This window comes from Phodopus roborovskii, unplaced genomic scaffold, assembly GCF_943737965.1.
Source record: "Phodopus roborovskii unplaced genomic scaffold, PHOROB, whole genome shotgun sequence".
NCBI lineage: Eukaryota > Metazoa > Chordata > Mammalia > Rodentia > Cricetidae > Phodopus > Phodopus roborovskii.
In genome coordinates, this window is record NW_026126407.1 from 3,593,534 (window position 1) to 3,614,000 (window position 20,467).

The 20,467-nt window shown below is 39.8% G+C and overlaps 1 protein-coding gene across 1 annotated transcript; it reads left to right on the forward strand.

Moving 5' to 3' along the window:
- The first annotated feature begins 1,287 nt into the window (after nucleotides 1–1,287).
- Nucleotides 1,288–17,944, forward strand: Wsb1 (WD repeat and SOCS box containing 1). The gene is made up of 9 exons (XM_051179838.1): nucleotides 1,288–1,559; nucleotides 6,764–6,932; nucleotides 9,061–9,329; nucleotides 10,539–10,670; nucleotides 12,040–12,140; nucleotides 14,459–14,631; nucleotides 15,239–15,352; nucleotides 16,400–16,507; nucleotides 16,902–17,944. The coding sequence occupies exons 1-9, from the start codon at nucleotides 1,520–1,522 to the stop codon at nucleotides 17,059–17,061; spliced, it is 1,266 nt and encodes a 421-aa protein (XP_051035795.1). The 5' UTR covers nucleotides 1,288–1,519; the 3' UTR covers nucleotides 17,062–17,944.
- Nucleotides 17,945–20,467: the final 2,523 nt, after the last annotated feature.

Here is a 20,467-nt window from a genome sequence, read left to right on the forward strand (position 1 = left end):
AAGAGCATGCACACATGCAAAAACATGCATGTATCTCATGAACACAAAATACAAAAACAAGCCTGTTGGTGGTACACACCTTTAATCCTAACACTTGGGAGGCAGAGGTAGGTGGATCTCTATAAGTTCAAGGCCAGCCTGGTCTACAGAGTGAGTTCTAAGACTGGCTCCATACCTATTGAGAAACCCTGTCTTGAAAAACAAAACATAACAAATAAACAACAACAGCAACAAAAAACCCAAAACAACACATAAATAAATAATGAGCGAACTACAAAATTAGAAGAAAATATTGTTCTGATTCTCTGTATGTTATTTCTTCCCTTTGACCTCTGTTCAGTAGCTAGGATGTTGGCCTTGCATGAAGTCATTGATAGAAAGTAGCCAAGTAATGTTTTTAAAAGAGGGGAGATGAATCGTGTCTATTAATCATTTCATGATTTGAGGAATTCCTCCCTTTGGCAAATGGACAAGGGGCATGCTCTCTGCATTGTCATTTGAGATCTGAAGTTAGGCTAGGCAGCTCTCCCAAAAGTATGTGAGGAAAATCTAAGCCTTTATCTGCTGTCTTTTGGAAGACGTTCCCAGGAGGGCCATTAAAATGCCCTCACTTAATTATGACTAATTATGTCATCTGTAGATGGTACTCAAATTGACACGTGGGGCACACCCACACAATGATCCTCTCTGATGAGGATAGCTGGCCTACTCCTGGAGACCCAGACTTCTGAGGAAGGGAAGATTCTGAGGTGGAGGCCAGCTCTTCAGATGGCCTGACTTTAGGGACCAGTGAGAACAGGGACAGCCTTGGGGAGGCCTCAGAGGTGAGGCCCCACTACCCTGTGTCTCCTCCATCAAGTGAGCCTTTTGTAAAACCAGCTGGCTCACATCCTGAGAAAGGGAGCATCACTAATTTTCATCCTATCTCTTTCATCAATGCAACTTCCAGTTTCCCAAAGCCAGGGGCGTAGCTAAATAGAGTTAAGCACCTAAAACGTCTATTTTGTTTGTTTTTTTTTTTTCCGGTTCGGTCACGTGCATTGTACAATCCTCTGCTTGTCCTTTGCAAAGGGCCTTCGACTTCAAAGCCTCCTCCAAGTTGTGAGTAGAGAAGGGCTCAAGCCACTGAGTGGGCCCAGACGGTCACGTTCCTTGCGTCTGGAGGCGGGGCCTGTTGTTCTGACGTCACGCACAACACCCGCCCCCCAGGTATTATCAGTGACGCCCGCCATCTTGTCTCAGTGTCTGGTTTGGCAACGGACGTGTAGGGAAGTTTTGTGGATCTGTGACTGGAAGGCGCGCCGGTTCTTTTGTCTGAGTGTGACCCGGTGGCTCCGTCCCAGGCCTTCCAGTGATTTTCCCCGGGCAACCCGCAGAAGCCGTAGCGGCCGCCCGCGCTCTCAGCTCGGTCTCCGCACCCGGGACGGACTGAGCCCACGTCACGCCCCTCAGCCCCCGCCGAGTCCCTTCTCTGTCGCTGCGTCCGAATCGGTTCTCGGAATCAGACGGTGCCCCATAGATGGCCAGCTTTCCCCCGAGGGTCAACGAGAAAGAGATCGGTGAGGCTCGGGATGGAGAGGGAGCGCGGGGACAGTGGGCTGGCTGCGAAGGGGCTGGCGCCCGGGCCTGGGGGGGGGGGGAAGCGGGGGCGGGGGGCGGTCAGGAGCAGTGGGAAGTCCGATGCCAAGGCTCAGGGGAAGCGGGGGACCCGGTGCCGAGGGCCAGGCGAAGCGGGGAGAGGCGAGGACCGGCGCCGATTGGCGGGAGGAAGCGGCCCGACGATGGGCGTCGGCCGGGAGTGAATGAACCCGCGCCTCACTGCGGGCCTCGGAGTTACGGTGAGGCCGGGCTGGAAGCTCAGCGCCCCGGATACCCCACTGTCACCATCACAGTTCGGCACGGGTCCGAGACGCTGGGATTCTCTCGACTTAGGGCTTGGGTATCCAGTAAAGCGGACTAGTATGGGCTAAGTGTCCTATCTTAGGTCTCAAGTCTGATGAAAAGAGGTGAACTTTTGTGTTTTGAGGTGCGGTGGGAGGAGGAGCCGGTCGCTCCTGTTCGTTAGGCACTCTAAGGAGAAAGGAGCCTGAGGAGGTGCCAGCAGCATGGAAATGAGCTGTTTTAAAGGATGGCGTTATGAAAGTGAAGGGTTCAAAGGAGGGACTATCATACCTGTATAAGTGTGGGTAGGTGGAGTGATAGAAGGAGGGCTATTGTACAGAAAATGAAAGCCGGGAAGGGGCTCGAAAGTGGTCCCAGTGGCCAGCCCTGTCACGCGCCAGGCTGAAGACAGGACAATGGGAGAGTGGAAGGGTGTGGGCCAGACTTGCCCGGTGGCCTTTTAACGCACTTAGCATCATTTAAATCCTCTCAAAGGAGCCACCCTTGAGACCTTTGAATGAGATTGAGTGAAATCATTAGAAGACACTGACATTACTTTTTTTTTTTTTTAATTTGGCCCAACACTCCAGGCAGAGGCAGGCAGATCTATGTTTGAGATCAGTCTGATCTACACACAGCCAGTTCCAGTAGCCAAGGATATGTAGTGAAATCCAGTATTTAAAAAAAAATAGTAGTGGCCACTGAGAAGAGAGCCTTTGCATTTTCCTGTTCTTGAAGTGTATGGTTTCACCAAATGATCGGAGGAGGTAGTTCTAGGAAGTGTGAGAAGCTGAGGTGAATGAATTTCTATATGCAAATAGCTATTAACAGAAATCTCTGAAGGATGAAGTTGAGTGGCTGTTAGCCGGTGCCTTTAGTATTAGTTTTATAGTCATGTTAAAGCTATAGAAATCAAAATTCATGCCCCACCCCCACTCCCAGGGTTTCTCTGTGTAACAGTCCTAGCTGTCCTGGAACAGATCTGCCTGTCTCTGCCTCCAGAGTGCTGGGATTAAAGGCATGTGCCAATGCCCGATTATAACTCCTTATTTTTAAGAGGTTTTTTGTTTTGTTTTTGTTTTTTTTTTTCACTTTTATATCTCTTTATTTCTTGGATATAATTTTAAAAAAAGTCAAATGTCTTTAAATTTGGCTTTTTGTGTAAGCCAATTTTTTTTTTATTTCTTTGTATTTGAAGTGCCATTTGGATACAAGCTTAGATATTTGTCTCTCTGTATAGCTTGATATTTATGAATAAAACATCCCAATCCCTGGTATTAATTGTAGTCATGTAAAGTTTATATTTTCATGTACATGCCGAAAGTAGAGGCAGGACTCCATGATTGAAGAAGTCTAGGACAGGGACATAACTGCTGTGAGCTACTGCCCTCTTTAACAGGGTCCTGTCATGTCACACTTCCTTTCTGGTTATGAAATCAGAGGAAGGAATGTGAAGAAGACTTAGATCTGGTTAGCCTGGTTCAGTGGTGACTCATGATGCAACTACTGTGCAGACACATGGTGTATTTTAGGGTCAGCATTGGGACCTTATCCAGGTTCATGAAATTAACATTTCTTATTAAATGCAATTAAAATTTTTTCAAAGCACTTTAGCATAAAACTTAACTCTAGCTTGGTAATATTTTACTAGTCAGTACTTGAATATTTAAAGCAGCTGATTAAAGTATAAAAATCCATTTGGTCAGGGCTGGAGAGATGGCTCAGTGATTAAGAGCACTAACTTATCTTCTAGAGGACCTGAGTTCAATTCCCAGAACCCACAAGGCAGCTCACAACTGTCTGTCTCCAGTTCTAGGGGTCCTGACACTTGTGGCAAACATAAGTATGTAGAAAATGAAAATAAATAATCTGGGTGGTGGCTGTGCATGCCTTTAACTCTAGCACTTGCGAGGCAGAGGCAGATGGTGAGCCAGCCTGCTTAACAAAGCTGTACAGAGAAACCCTGTCAACAAACAAAACAAAACAAACAAACAAAAAAAAATTGGTTTGTCTGTTAGCCAACAAGGAAACATGAAGGTGATTAGAAAAATACTGACCATGTAGTATTTTCGTTTTTTTTTTTTTTTGTAATGATACTAGAATTCTTTTTTTCCCCCTTGAATTATCTTTTTTTATTAATTAGAATTTCTTACATTTGAGGATGAATTAGCTTATTTCATGGTGTTTGAGCCAGCCACATCCCAATCCCTATCCCTTATTACCATTTTATAAAGAAGAGTGGACAAATGATTGTAGCTAGGTTATTTTGTTTTTTTCCTTAAACTATAGACTTGAAAAAATCATGTGTGGGAAATATAGAAATATAGTATTCTACTTAGAATAACCTGGGGATTTTCTCTTTTAAAGCTAATACTTTCATCTTCCATTTCCTTTTTTTTTTTTTTTTTTTTTTTTTTTAGTAGAATTTTAAAGCTTCCCTTATTTGTGAACAAGGTCCCTACTACTAAAATTCATGAATTTTGATCAATAGATGGAGGCTTAACAGGATTCCAGAACTTTCCTTTGTTTACATTTATTTTGGGGGCAGCATTTCTCTTTGTAGCATTGGCTGTCCTATAACTCTGTAGACCAGGCTGGCCTTGAGCTCAGAGATACCACCACTGCCTTGCAGGAATACCAGTTTTTAAGAGAGGCTGAGCATATAAAGAGAACCCCAGTGAAGGGACAATGTAAGAGCCTGCAAAAGCCTTAATCCCTGCACTCAGGAGGCAGAGGCAGGCTGATCTCTGAGTTCAAGGCCAGCCTGGTCTACATAGCTAGTTCCAGGACAGGTTCCAAAACAATACAGAGAAACCCTGTCTCAACAAAACAAAACAACAACAAAAAAGAGCTTGGGAAAATGCAGGAAGCCTGTAACATTGCTCTTTCTGAAGTTTATGCATTGAAAAACTGTTCTCTAGGCATCCGAGGCTCACCAGCTCATTACCTTATGCCTTACTCATGTTGAGTAAGTTGAATGAATGTGAGCTTATTCTGTGATGCTGCCCTTTGAGTAAGTGGGGGCGCTCTGTCACTTAGACAAGTGCATGCTGGAAAGCACAGTGTACTATTTTAGAGCCTTTACTAATTGGAATCTATCCAGTAAAATGTGAATGAACTAATTAAGATGGAAAAAGATAGAAAATGAACTTAAAAATTTGAAATTTGAGGAGTGATTGAAGAACTAGTAATGTTGTGTAGCCTGGACAAAACTCCAGTGAGATATCACTTGTATATCTCAAGAACAAGATTATTAATTAGGGTCTCTCAGATCAGAATCAGGACTGAATAGGTGGACAGGGTAGAAGGAAGATTTCAAAATTTTTGTTTTATTGGCAAGGTTTCTCTGTGTAGACCAGTCCTGTCTCTGCCTCCTGATTGCTGGGATTAAAGGTATACATCACCACTGCCTAGTAGGTTGAGTTATTAAAAGGGGAAAATTGTTTAAGCAAAATAGTTTTATTTATCTTAGTGATGGGTATCATGGTATTTTCATACAAGAAGAAAAATTTCAGAATAATGTAAAAAATGGATATCAGGCTTCTTTTCAGGGTTTTATACTATATTCATTTAATGTATCAAATTGCGCCAGGAACATAGTTGAATAACTTACCAGTGGGAGTTTATACATGTGTTTTCCTGTTTACTAAGTAAATATTAATTGAACACTTGTCATGCTAAGTGCTGTACTAGTTACTAGTGAAGTACACACACAAGTTGGTGATGTCACTAAATAGGTCATCTCTCTGCCCCCCATACCAGGGTCTTTTGCTTTCTAGGCAAGCATTCTACTATTATTAAAACTGTATCTCCAGCTCTCCTGCCCTTTTAAAGTTATTTATTTCTTATGGAGGTCAGAGAACAAATTGTGAGAGTGGGTTTTCCCCATGGATCATGTAGGTACTGGGAATTGAATTCAAGTGGTCAGGCTTGGCAGCAGGTATATGCCCACTGAGCTGTTTTTGCTAGCTTTGTTTGTTTGTTTTTACTATCTTATGTGCTTTGCCTGCATGTATGTACATCTGTGTATCACATTGTGTTTGGTGCCAAAGGAGGTGGTAAGCCTCCATTTGGGTCCCAGGAATCAAACCCAAGTCCCTTATAACAGCAAGGCGTGGCCTCTGTCAAAATAATTTTTACTTTTTGTAGCCTAGTTTGGCTTTGAACTGACCATGTAAGCTGAGGGTGGCCGTGAAATTCCAATCCTCTACCTGCTTTGTGCTATGATGAAGTTAGAACCCAGGGCTTCTTTGTATGCTAGCAAGACTTACTGATCATCTGGGTTTATAATGCTTGAAAGAAAAATCTCAATTCTCCTGCCCACTTTCTTCAGGTCTGCCCGTATAATCCAGGCTGTCTCAAAGCCCAGTCATCCTACCCTCACCTCCCTACCACACTGAAACTTTCTGACAAGGTCTCATGTAGCTCAGGCTGGTCTTGAACTCTTCATCCTCCTTCCTAAGTCTTCTGAGTGCTGAGATGATAGGTGTGTCCACTATACTAGTAACATACTTAATCTTACATTGGAAAACCACATTATCAAAACTAAGTTAATCTCTAAAATTCTGTGTGTAGAAAGCAGGCTAAACCCTGTCTAAAAGAAAGAAATGGGCTGGAGAGATGGCTCACTGGTTAAGAGCAGCTCACTGGCTGCTCTTCCAGTGGATCTGGCTTCAATTCCCAGCACCCATTGGTGGCTCATAACCATCTGTAATGGGATCCAATGCCCTCCTGGCAAGCAGAAGAACATGCAGACAGCATTCATATACATACATATTTAAAAAGAAAATGAGACAAACCTCAGCAAATTCCAAAGTAATATGGGGGCCACCTAAAATCTATTATTGGTATATGTAATATCCTGTTTTTGTTTCTGTTTCAGTGAGATCACGTACCATAGGGGAACTTTTAGCTCCTGCCGCTCCTTTTGACAAGAAATGTGGTAGTGAAAACTGGACTGTGGCTTTTGCTCCAGATGGTTCATACTTTGCATGGTCACAAGGATATCGCATAGTGAAACTTGTCCCGTGGTCCCAGTGCCTTAAGAACTTGTAAGACTTCTTTCTTACTTTGTAATGTCTTTCAGTATTAGATAATAACATTTAAGTTTTGTTTTTTTTTTTTGTTTGTTTGTTTGTTTTTGTTTTTGTTTTTTTTTTAATAGAATGTGACAAGTTTGTTTGTAGTTTGAATCCATGGATTGGAGGTGTGTGTGAAGAATTACCTCAGCCTGTCATGGTGGTGCATCCCTTTAGTCCCAGCACTTGAGAGTTGGAAACAAATAGATCTCTGAGTTCAAGGCCAGCTTGAACTACCCAGTGAGTTCTGGGACAAAAGAAAAAAGTGATTCTCTGGGTGGGTGTAGTGGTATATGCCTGTAATACAGCACCAGGAAAGCAGAGGCAGATGAACTCATGGTGTAGATCAGCCTCGTCTATCTACATTTGTACATTGTTGAGTATTTTAATATTTTTTTCCAGATCCTACCCCTCACCCACGGAATGAACCTCAGGGCCTCAATATTCTGGAGCTAATACTTTGCCAACTAACCTATATCCCTATTGTCTCTTAAGTGTATGTATATGACAAGACAGAAAAATTGTACCTCACATTAGTGTGTGTGTCCTGTTGTGTCAGATCAAGTGATCTTTGTTAGTGTGAAGTGTTTTGCATTCACTTTGGATTTCATGCTGTTGGTTAACAGTAGTATATAAACAGATTTTTCTTTAATAAGATAGTCATACTATGTGGCCCAGGTTGCCTTTTTTTGTTTGTTTGTTTTTTAGTTTTTTTGTTTTTTCGAGACAGGGTTTCTCTGTTGCTTTGGAGTCTGTCTTGGAACTAGCCCTGTAGACCAGGCTGAACTCTAACTCATAGAGATCCACCTGCCTCTGCCTCCTGAGTGTTGGGACTAAAGGCATGTGCAACCAACTCCCAGCCCAGATTGGCTTTAAACTCTTGATCCTCTATCTGTTTAGCCTCCTGTCTGGTACATAAATTTGAGCCACACCCCCTAGCTGATTGGAATAGGTAGGTGGGGCTTTAGTCTAGGTCACTTTCAAACTCAGTATATAGCCTAGGTTGACTTTGAACTTATAATCTTCCTGCATCTCTACTCAGAATTGCTGGAATGACAGGGTATGCCACCACATCCCGTTTATGCTGGGAAGGAGATCAGACCTGCTTTTCATGTATGCTATGCAAGCATTCTACCAACTGAAGTTTCATATATCTTTTTGTTGTTGTTGTTATTGTTTGTTTTTCAAGACACTGTATCTGCTTTTTAAATTATTAAAGTCAATAAGTTTTTATTTGAACTTGTGTGATCCCTTCACTATGCACCAGGGTCATTGAAGTTCATGATTTCTCATCAAGATACCCTTTCCGAAGGAATGTAATCCAGCCCTTTTATCTATCATCCCACAATTCTCTTTGTTTGTTTGTTTGTTTTTTTGAGACAGGATTTCTCTGTAGCTTGGGACCTTTCCTGGAACTTTCTCTATAGATCAGGCTGGCCTCAGAATCAGATCTGCCTGCCTCTGCTTCTGCCTCTACCTCCCGAATGCTGGAATTAAAGGTGTATGTCATTACCGCCCAGCCATCTCACAATCCTTTTATTCAATTCTCATTTATCTTTGCTTGAATTAAGGATCTTCATGACAGCTTCTAAGTTCTCTGAGGTTTCTGTCTTTTAATTTCTTGAAACAATTTCCTAAAAGATGAATTATGTAGTACTTGATATTTTGGCAAATGAGCTAAATTATAGTCTTAAATTCCATATGGAAAAGTTACCATTTTTCTCATATCTTCTGAGCATAAACAAAATGTTACAGGTTTTAGTGTCACCACTGGGTGCATTTACTATGATAGAAGCTGTCTCAGTTGAGATACATTGGCCAGTGCTGGACACTGATGATGGTACTCACTTCAGGTAGTCCTATTGGAGACAATTTTGAAGGAAGATAAATTATAAATTGCTTTCTTATTGGAAGTTTTCTCTGCCATTAATAGCATTAATAGTTTTCATGAGTTGAATTTGTCTGGCCTCATATTTCAAATACCAATTTTCCCATCTGTAAAAATAGTGTTATAATTTATTTTAAATTATTTAACAAGTATTAACAATTAGTATCTACAGAAGTACAGTATAAAGAAGAATTCTCAATCTTTTCCCCTTAGTCTTTTACATGGTTCCAAGAATGTTGCCAATTCAAGCTGTCTAAAGTTGACAAGACAAGATAGTAATGGTGGCCAGAAAAATAAGCCTCGTGAACACATTATAGACTGTGGAGACATAGTCTGGAGTCTCGCTTTTGGGTCTTCAGTTCCAGAAAAACAGAGCCGTTGTGTTAATATAGAATGGCATCGGTTCAGATTTGGACAGGATCAGCTACTCCTTGCCACAGGATTAAACAATGGTCGCATCAAAATCTGGGACGCATATACAGGTATGGATTCATAATTTCAAAAGTGAATTTGATTACTTTATAATAGAAGTACTAGAATATATTATTTGAGTGTTATAAGGTACAGAAAGGTGAAAATGGTTATGTCTTTAATGAGTTCATAATTTAATTTAGGAGAATAGAGTTCATGCTTGATAAAGTATGAAAAGATTATGGATTATATTTTAATTATAAACTAATCATTTACTTTATGAGTCAGCAAAATGTCTTACATGCTTTTTCAATGATGGCTTAAAGGTTTTTGAGGGAAATCTGTTAGTTTTTGTATGACAAGCAGGCTGTGTAGCTGAGGATGACCTTACTATACATTCTGAGTGCTGGGATTGCAGACTGGTGCCACAGTCCCCAGTTTTATGCAGTGCTGGGAATCGACTCCAGGGTTTGGCATTCAGTTGAGCCACTTACCAGCTGCAAATCAGTTTTTCTGTTTTTTGAGGTAGTGTCTCTATGTATATGTACTCGTGGATGTCTTAGAACTCACTGTATGTATAGACCAGGCCAGCCTCAAACTCAGAGATCTGTCTGCTTCCACCATCCAACTCTCCTAGAGTTAAAGGTGTGTACTCCTATGCCCAGCTCCCATTGGTCACCTTATCCAATGTCTAACCACATAGGTTAAAAAGTTGAATTCTTTGCTGGGCACGTGCCTTTAATCCTAGCACTTAGGAGGCAGAGGCAGGCTGATCTCTGAGTTTAAGGCCAGCCTAGTGTACAGAGTGAGTTCCAGGATGGCTAGGGCTACATAGAGAAATGAGAAACTCTGTCTCAAAAACAAACAAACAAACAAACAAACAAACAAAGAATTTGAATTTTTTGAGCAGTGTTAGGTTAGCTAGGGCTATGTAGAGAGACCCTGTCTCAAAAACCAAAAGTGATCAAACTGAGCATGGTGATACACAATTGTGAGCCCAACACTGAGAGGGCTCATTGGCCAGCCTGATCTACATAGCAAGTTGGAAGGCAGCATGAACTGCATAGTAAGACCATACCTCTACCAAGAATCAGTAGGGTGGCTCAGTGGGAAAGTGCTGAACATTGATTGATTCAAACTTGAGGTTCAGGCTCCAAAACAATTCAGAGAAACCCCATCTCGAAAAACAAGAAAACAAACCAAAAAAAGAAGATGAAAAATAATGATCATGTCTTTTTTTTTTTTTTTTTTTTTTTTTTTCTCCTTTCCATCACATTTAGGAAAGCTCCTCCTTAATTTGGTAGACCACATTGAAGTGGTCAGAGACTTAACTTTTGCTCCAGATGGGAGCTTAATCCTTGTATCGGCTTCAAGAGACAAAACTCTCAGAGTGTGGGACCTCAAAGATGATGGTATGTACGTCTTCTGTTTTGGCTCCAGCTGTGTAAAAGAATTTTTTTTTTTTTTAATTTGAGGCAGGGTCTCTAGCTCTATGTCTTGGAAATCTCTATGTAGATCAGGCTGGCCTTGAAGAGCACTCAGCTTCCTGAGTGCTGAAATTGAAGGCCTGTGCCACTATGCCTGACTTGATATAAGTACTGGAAGTGAATCCGAGATTGCCACCACCCCCTTTACTCACCCCGCACACCTGTAATCATAGCTCTATGGGGTGAACAGGAGAATTGAGAAAGATCCAGGCTAAACTTGTTTACTTAGCAAGACACTATCAGAAAACAAACAAATGGCTTAGTGACCAAGGTGTCTTTTTTTTTCTGGTAATAATACTTGGGAAACAAAAATAATTTATAAGCCAGCAGTTACTATAATGAACCATCTTGACACTGCTCATAAACCAACCATACAGATCCATTACTCTAATTCCAAGGGATCCTACCTTTTAGTCTCTATGGTTGCTGCATGCACATGGTACATGTACATACATATACAGCCAAAACACTCATGCACACACTAAATAAACAAAATTTTAAATTTAAGAATTTTAAATCCGAGGACTTTAAGCAACAATTTTAATCATCCAGTAAAGTTTAGATTATAGCCTCATTTACAAATCAGGATTTTCAACATGGTTAAATGCTGATAAACATAGATCATAAATTCTTACATTAAAAAGATATTTTCCCCTCTGATCTCATAGAAAAGTATGGTGTACTCAGTTTTTTTATTTTTGTTTTTTAATGAAACATGGAATCTTGATGTTTACAAAGTTTTATCTTGTTTGAGAAAAACAGAAATGAATGTATATCAGGCTAAAATACCTGCCTCTGTCTCCTAAGTCCTGAGATTAAGCATATAAATTATCATGCCTGGCTGCTTTTACATTCTAAAATGTATTATTTGTGGTTATATGTTTTCATGTATGTCTACATGGAGATATGTATGGATGCCCGTGGAGGCCAGAGGTATTGGGTCCCCTGGAATTAGAGTTACAGGTAATAATTAGGGTGCTGGGTATCAAACTTAGGTCCTCTGTAAGAGCAGAGTATGCTCTTGACTGCTGAGTAGTGTCTCCAGTCCCATGTAATTTCATCAAGCACTAGATACTACCCTCTGAGTTCAAGGCCAGCCAGGGCTACACAGAGATACCTTGCCTTGGAAGAAAGGAAAGAAAAAAAACAAGGAGAAAACAGATATTGAAGGCCTCTGATCTAGCTATATACATTTTTTTTTTCAGCTATAAAAGTTTATAACTGTAGACTGCAGTCATGTCAGTGTTTATTGATTTGAAATGCATTCTCCTGACAGATGTTTCTTTTTGTTCAGGAAACATGATGAAAGTATTGCGGGGACATCAGAACTGGGTGTACAGTTGTGCATTCTCTCCTGATTCTTCTATGCTGTGTTCAGTTGGAGCCAGTAAAGCAGTATGTGTCAAAGTTCTTGTATATGTATTGTGAATTGAATGATAATGTATACTTAATCATTTTAAAAAATCTAAGTAAACTATTAAGTCTGTGCTCGGTGTCATGAACTTCTTAATGCTTTATTTTATGATGGAGTGAATTTGCATGTAGAAAACTAGTCATTTATGAATTGAGAAACTGAATTAATTGCTTTTAGAAATGTTTATAAAATGTAGGTTAGTTAGTTTAGTTTTTTTTTTTTTTTTTTGTGGGATTGTTTATATGATACAGACAAGGTCTAGTCCATATGTTAAGATATTTCCTTGCTAATTATTTTGTTTTATCCAGTTTGCTGTTGTTTTTTTAAGTTTGAGCCCCAGCTGATCCTAGATATTTAACTGAAAAGAATAGTAATTTAAAAATATAAAAGTAGCACTAATTTCTGTGCTGGACTATAGATGAAGCTGCCTATTGTTTTATTTTACAGCTTGCCTATTGACAGCTTAAGTAATGACTGCTGAGGGCCATGTTTTCAGTGAACTGTCAGTTTACTAGCTCTTAGTTAATGTAGTTTTAAGGGTTTAGTAGTAGCATTGAGTGTTTATGAATTTGGCTGAACTCCAGATATGTATAATGATCGCAGCACGCTTTGGACTAATGGGGGTGGGGGTTGTGGCTAGATAAAACGCATTTTATTTTGCCAAGAAGTATGTTAAAATGATAGTTGTAAATGTTAGAAGTTTAGAAGAAAATAGCTTAGTTTGTTCTTTTTTTTTTTTTTTTTTAAATCATAAAACAAGCTAGATGTTGACATTGCTATTTTAGGCTGTGTGTTTTCCATATGCTTCTTGCTTTCCCTGTCACAGGTGGTGGCAGCAATATTGGTGTGATTGAGGGTATGCTGGCACCACTCGCACACAGGCGCACAATGGTGTTAGCTGGGCAGAAAGAGTGGCATCTCTGGCTACCGGGCTGGGGGCGACCTTTACCATAGGATGAAGTAACCTTGCATTCGGCTGCAAGGTGTACTGTACGTACACAGGTGCTGGTCGATGTCCACTTTCTGCTTTTCTTTCTTTTCTTTTTCTTTTTCTTTTTCTTTTTTTTTTTTTTTTTTTTCCTTTAAAAAATAATTTCCCCCACAGTAAAATCCAGACTCCTGAGTAAATTGATCTTCCAATTTGGAATTGAGAGTCTGACAAGTGAACCCAATTTAATATAGAGAAATTGGTTTTGGAGTGCTTTCTGTTGTTTTTTGGAATTTCTTAAGATACTAGTAGTACCTTAAGTCATTGGCCCAGTCATTATTATTATACTTATTTTCCTTTGGAAATAACTTGTGCAGAAAGGAAGAAGCAGAAAGGGTTGCTCTGTCCCAAGAGGAGGGACGCTGTCTCACTAGGCTTGCTGTAAACCTCTAAGTTTGTGTTTAATCTAACTGCAGTATGCTTTAGAATCCTCACTAGAGCTCCTCTCGAGGCTGAGGCAAGTGGATCACATATTTAAGGCCAGCCTGGACTACTTAGTTCAAGGCCAGTCCAGACATCTTGGTGAGACACTGCTTCAAAGCAAAAACAAAAAACAGCAAAACTTAGTTAACAGCCTTCTGCACAGTCTTTGGATGTTTAGTATATGAGCTTATTTTGAAATAATTTAACCTTTTTGCTGAAAATGATTACAGTCAGTTGAAAAATAAGACTTAGTTACCAAAAAAAAAAAAACCCACTGTAATTATATATTTTTTATAAAATTGCATTTTCATTTGTAATGTGGTTTAACATCTTTGTTTGCCAACTACATTTTGGCTGTGAAAATTCTCTTTTCTTGCAGTATCTGTTTCTCTTCCTAGGCTCTCGGTGGTGACCCAAGCCTATTGTAAACAAGTGATTATCTCAAAGGGAGATGCCAATGGAGTAACAATTTGCTAACATTTACGTTTTCTGTCTGTATATATTTTTTAAACATTGATAGTTTCTGGAAAAAAGAGAAGGGTTTGTTATACTTAACCCTATTTATTTCCATATATTTTAGTTAATTAGTTTTTGGAATAAATGGATTTCAGTATGTGGTTAAATTGCATTGCATTTATTTTCCCTTTAGGCTTATTTTTTAAATTAACATTTAACAGAAACATTTGAAATAGAAATTTGCATGTCTGCTTTAATTAACTTAAAAGACTGATTTTTTTTAATCTACGACACTGAGCATATTCCTTAAATTACTCATAATTTGTAATTAATTTAATGTAATGTTAAAGTAGCAGTTGTAGTTTAAGATGTGCCCCTTTGTTCTCTGTGTGTCTGAGTGAAATTATAACATTTGCCTTTTTATTATTGCAGGTTTTCCTTTGGAATATGGATAAATATACCATGATAAGGAAACTAGAAGGCCATCACCATGATGTTGTAGCTTGTGACTTTTCTCCTGATGGAGCATTGCTAGCTACTGCATCTTATGATACTCGTGTGTATATCTGGGATCCACACAATGGAGACATTCTGATGGAATTTGGGTGAGTACAACATGAATTATCTAGGTCTATAATCCAATACTCGATATCACTATAACTTTGAAGAAGTTATATAAAAAATTAGAATCCCCAACAAAATGTAAAATTAACAATCTCATAAATAAATTAAAAGTTTTTTCCGTTATATGAGCACTTGAATGATGCAAAGCTTTAGCTGTACTCAGAATGAATACAACTCTTATTAGGTGGGTATTTAAATGTCTGGTTCTGTAGAAATGGTAATATAGTAGAGTTTCCTGCCTGGGGAAAATTATTAAACAGAAGTTGGACTTCTTAAATGTTGTATACCATGTGAAAAAGAGGTGAACAGTTCTTTCCAAAGCCCTTGCTTTTGTTGGCAGTTCTAGCTGGGAAACACAGTCACTGTGAACCCTTGGCTAAAGAACAGCACTCAACAGAGGTCTGTCTTCCTCTGACTGAGGACACAGCTTTTTATTTACATTTAGCTAGGCTATAACAGCTCTCTCCATCTTAGTTGTATCATCAGAGCCCCACTTTAAATCTTATTCAAAGGCCAATGAACTTGATATCAAGGCCATTTTGTGTGAATCGATTCTGAAACTCACTGAAAATATGTCTCTGACCCCAGGCACCTGTTTCCCCCGCCTACTCCAATATTTGCTGGAGGAGCAAATGACCGATGGGTACGAAGTGTGTCTTTTAGTCATGATGGACTCTATGTTGCAAGCCTTGCTGATGATAAGTAAGTATTCAGAGTATAGTTTTGACTTTTCATGCCTTTTAATGGTTTCTTTTTTACTTAGTGAAAACATGCTTTAAATCATAACACCTTTTGTGGGGGCCGGTTTTTTGTTGTATTTGATATGGTCTTGGTATGTGAGATGGATTGATTGATCTTCAACTTAAGATCCTTCTACCTTTACCTCCTGAGTGCTGGAAATTTGGTGTGGACCACCATACTCATCCTGTAGCTAGGTTTTTATCTCTGTAGACAACACCTTGATTTTGCCTAGCTGGCTATGATAGTGCATATCTGTAAAATTAGTAGCCATTGCTTTTGAGATTAGGCAGCTGTAGAAAAGAATAAAGCAGATTATGTTACTTTATCTGTAAGAAAATGAGAAAGCTTTTAATTGTGAACATTACAGGTTCAATGACTGAGATTACTTTGTGATTTCTTTGGAGTTCATCCAAATAACCAAATGGTATAGAATATAAAATAGTATATAAAACATACTAGTATCATTGAGGTAGCTGAATGTGGAGGCTCATTCCTGTAAATGTAGCACTTTGGAGGCTGAAGCAGGAAGATTCCAGTTTGGGCTATGTAATGACCCTATTCAAACAACAACAACAAAAAAAATACTTAGTTGCATGGTGACAGTGTTACATGACTTTAATCCCAGCATTTGGGGAGGCAGGACGATCTCTGAGATTGAGGCCAGCCTAATCTATAGATTGAGTTCCAGGTCAGCCAGGACTGTTCCACAAGAAACCTGTCTCCAAAGGGAAAATATTTTTTTTTTTTTTTTTTTTTTTTTTTTTTTTTTAACTATTAGCTGGGTGAAGACTACCCATGCCCGTAATTCCCAGCTCTTGGGAAGTAAAGGCAGGAAGATCAGGACTTTGATCTTCAGTTTGATGCTGGCCTGGGTTACATAGTATCCTGTCTCAACCAAAGAAAGTTGCCGTGATCTCTGGAGTGATTTGTGTGTGCTCTGTGACTCAACATAGAAGAGAAGCATCATGTTCTGACTTTAATTCACTCCATCACTTATTTCCCTTCCAGAATGGTGAGGTTCTGGAGAATTGATGAGGATTGTCCAGTACAAATTGCACCTGTGAACAACGGTCTTTGCTGTGCCTTTTCTGCTGATGGCAGTGTTTTAGCTGCTGGGTAAGTATGTCTTATTTCTTTTTAGTTTATGTCATCTTGTGCATGTCATGCCTGCAGAGGCCAGAAGAGGGTGTGATCTAGAACTGGGGGTTAAGAGGTGTTTGTGAGCCCCCTTGTAAGTGCTGGAACTCTCTGGTCTTCTGGAAAAGCATTGAGCTCTAAACAGCTGAACTATATCTCCAGCTTCTTCTCTCTCTTGTTTCTTAACAGAAAAAGTCCTGCAAATTTCTTTACAAACTCCTTGTATATATTCCTGCTACTGCCTTATCCTAGAGTACATCATTGGTTACTTACTAGATTTTAAAGTCAGATTTGTGATTCTGACATAGAGCTGTAGGGACATGGAATACATGTAGTTGGGTAACCATGCTTTTGTTTTTTCATTTCTCTTAAGGACACAAGATGGAAGTGTATATTTTTGGGCTACTCCAAGGCAAGTCCCTAGCCTTCAACATTTATGTCGCATGGCAATCCGAAGAATGATGCCCACCCAAGAAGTCCAGAAACTTCCAGTTCCTTCCAAAGTTGTGGAGTTTCTCTCCTACTGTGATTAGAAGAAAGACTCCCTTTCCTGGTGGGGCCTGACAGAATGCCCTTTACAAGACACACCTCAAGCTTTACCAACTTAAGCATTTGTTCTTAAGGCTCGAAGATTTATTTAATTTGTTGACTCTTACACTTTATTTCTTTTAAAGCATTATTTATAGACCATAGGAGAAATATTTCTGAACATATCATGTAATTTTTTAAAGATTAACTGTGAAAACATATACATACCTGTATATATTTAGATACGAGCTGCTATGTATTGAATGGGCCCTTTTGGTTTTCTAACTTAGTTCTGACCTGTATATATTGCTTTAGTAGAGCCCTGCTGTATATATGTGCTGTTGGTTGGATCAAATTCAGTGGAATTTTTGTTTTTTTTATTGGGACACGTGAGTTCAGATGATGCTGAATTAGAGCAGAATTGCCTCATAGGAAATGATACTTTTTTAGGATGGGTGGGGTCAGACTGGCTGGTGAGAGAGTTTTTGTATATGGAAAAGATTTTCCACAAGGATGGTGTCAGCCAGTTAAAAAGGTAGCTAGAAAAAGGTTGTTTCTCTGTAGGCCTTAATGTTGGAAAGCAGCTACTTACCCCTCAGAGAATAAAGTATTATGCATTTTCGTTAATTTGAAAAGTAACATACTGCATTATTGCTGAATATTTTGTTAATACTAAGGGACAGTTATTTTAAGACTTTTGTTTTTTAAAAAACAAAACACATTCTGTTCAGAGAATGGTATTGGTGACTTACCAAAGAGAATCAATACAATATGTCTGCTTTTTGCCTTCTGTTATTTATCTCATCTGCAGATGTTGAGAATGTATGCATTATGTAAAATGCTTGTTTTATATCTTTGAGTTTTTTAATTAAATGACATAAAAAGTAATACATTGCAAATGTTTCATGTGTTGCATTGTGTAATACTTTTGTTTAACTGCACTATAAATGTAATGGTGGCCCACCAGCACAAGAGGCAGAAACGAGGAAGAAACTATGGCAGGAAGGCATTGGTTTGTGAGCACATGCATGCACTTGTGTTCTGGGCATACTGCTGTACTTGTACTTATTTAGAAGCTGTAGAACAAAACAGCAGAGCTACAGAATATTTTTTAGAGAAACTGATAGGCTCAGAGTAAACCTGTTTTGTTAAATGACAGAGACTGGTAGTCTGGGTCTTCAAAGAAAGTAAACCATTAGACACCAACCATGCATGAACTCAGGATATGACCATCTCCACTGAGAATATTTGGAAATTCTCCATGTTGGCTATGTTAAAGTATATGGAAGTGGTTATGAAAGCCAGGAAGGAAGCCAAGTGCCATCTATATTACACAAGACGCAAACACTTCTAACCTCTCTTGTGTTTTATATTCCACTTGAATATCTGCTATAATTTAAAGATTTTTAAAAATTAAAATATAAAACTAAGCTTTAAAAATTAATCTTAATCTCCACATGATTATTTTCTGTAAGCACACCAAACACCCGTCATGTGAAGATGCTTAGTTGAATGATGCACACTCTGCTTGAGATGGCCCCAGTTGTTGCCACAGGAAAGGGACTCAACAGACAGAATAAGACAAATGCAAAGGTGTCTGAGCTTCCTTTTGTTCTAGAGTGGGTAGTGACAGGATAGTAGTTCTACATCATAAAAGAGAGGCAGGAAAAAAAAGTGGTTGGGCTTTTTCTTGGGTAAGATTCCAACTATGATTTTTAAATTGAGATTTTTTTTCCCCCTTGAATATTTCTTGCCTCAGCCATGCCATTTGGAGAACTGGCAAGACACTGACATTCAGATTTGATGGCGTAGGTATTTTTTTGTTTTTTGTTACAGGGTCTCACTGTGTAGCTCTCCCCGGGGAGGGTGGTACGAATTCAGGGAAGTGTCTCAGTGTAATGATGGGTACCACTTTAAGGCCTGTAACCTGATCTTAGGTTGGCAAACCCTCAGTTTATGATCCTTGAAATTCCTTTCCTGCTTGTGATTGAGATAAAGTTGGATTGGGCTGGTCTGCACTGCCCTAAGGGCAGCAAGACCTATAATGGGCTGGAGGAAACTAGGATTCTAAGCAGTGGACTTGGCTGTCAGCCGAGCTCAAGGATAAAAGAAAAGGCTTGAGAAGTTAAACATTGTCTCACATGGCAGAAACCATGGAGGCCATCAGAGTGAATACTTGGAGGTGACACAGCATTCTGTACAAGCAGTTCCCAGCAGCTTCTGGCCTACATTCATTTTAACTCTAGACCATACAGATCATGCCCATGTAGATTACTCCATGGTTGGAGAGGCAGCCCACTAGGGAAGGGTCCTTGCTGACAAACCTTGAGGACCTAAGTTCAGAACCTACATGGTGGAATAGAGAATGATTGACACAGGTGTCGTCAGACCTGCACAAGCACATCACTTGTGGACACCCCCCCACACACACTAAATAAAGAGGGGACCACAGGAGCATATCTACTGCTCCAAAACTCCCATGAGCACAGTACCAGCATGCCACACTGGGGACTCAACAAACAAGTGACCAAAACACAGATCTGATTTGTGAAGAGTAAAGGGGACTTATGCACCACACATGACCTTTTCCAATTTTCGAATGCATTTGTGGATATATGGTGGCAGTCACTGGATACTTACATAGGGCACATACAGACCCACACTGGATGATTGGCATGCACAACAGCATTCAGTTCAGTACAACAGCAAGTTGGTTGATTAAGGGATTAGGAGAAATGTTCTAGTCAGTTTTTAATACAGTGCCCATGAGCTGGAGGGCCAGCTCAGTGGGTAAGAGCACTGGCTACTCTTCTAGAGGACTGGGGTTCAGTTCTCAGCACACAGGTGGTGGCTCACAACTGTCTGCAACTCCAGTTCTATGGAATCTGACGTCCTCTTCTGGACTCCTCTAACACGAGGCATACCTGTGGTGCACAGTGGAGTTATACATGCGTTTTTAATCGTTTCTATGATAAGAACATAGCTAGAATATTGGTGGCAGTGTACTTACTGGCTGTGTGTATTGTACACTGTGTGTGGTTTTATTTAAATCATATCTCTGAGAAGTCAGACTGTTGACAACAGACAATATGTTGGCACCTAAAGGAATGTTTGTCATTAGCTTGGTGGGCTTATGTAAGGTATTCTGATGATTAAACATCTTTGCTAGGCACTGATGAGGTGTCTCAGTGGTTAAGAGAATTTGTTGCCAGAGGACCTGAGTTCCATTTCCAGCACACACAGGCAGCTCACAACAGTTTATAACTCCAGCTCCAGGGGATGCAATACTTTCCTCTGCTCTCCTTGGGCACTAGGCACATCTGTGGTGCACATCCTTACACGCAGGCAAAACACTTACACACATAAAGTAACTAACCCACAAACTAACAAAATCCAGAACAACAAAAACAC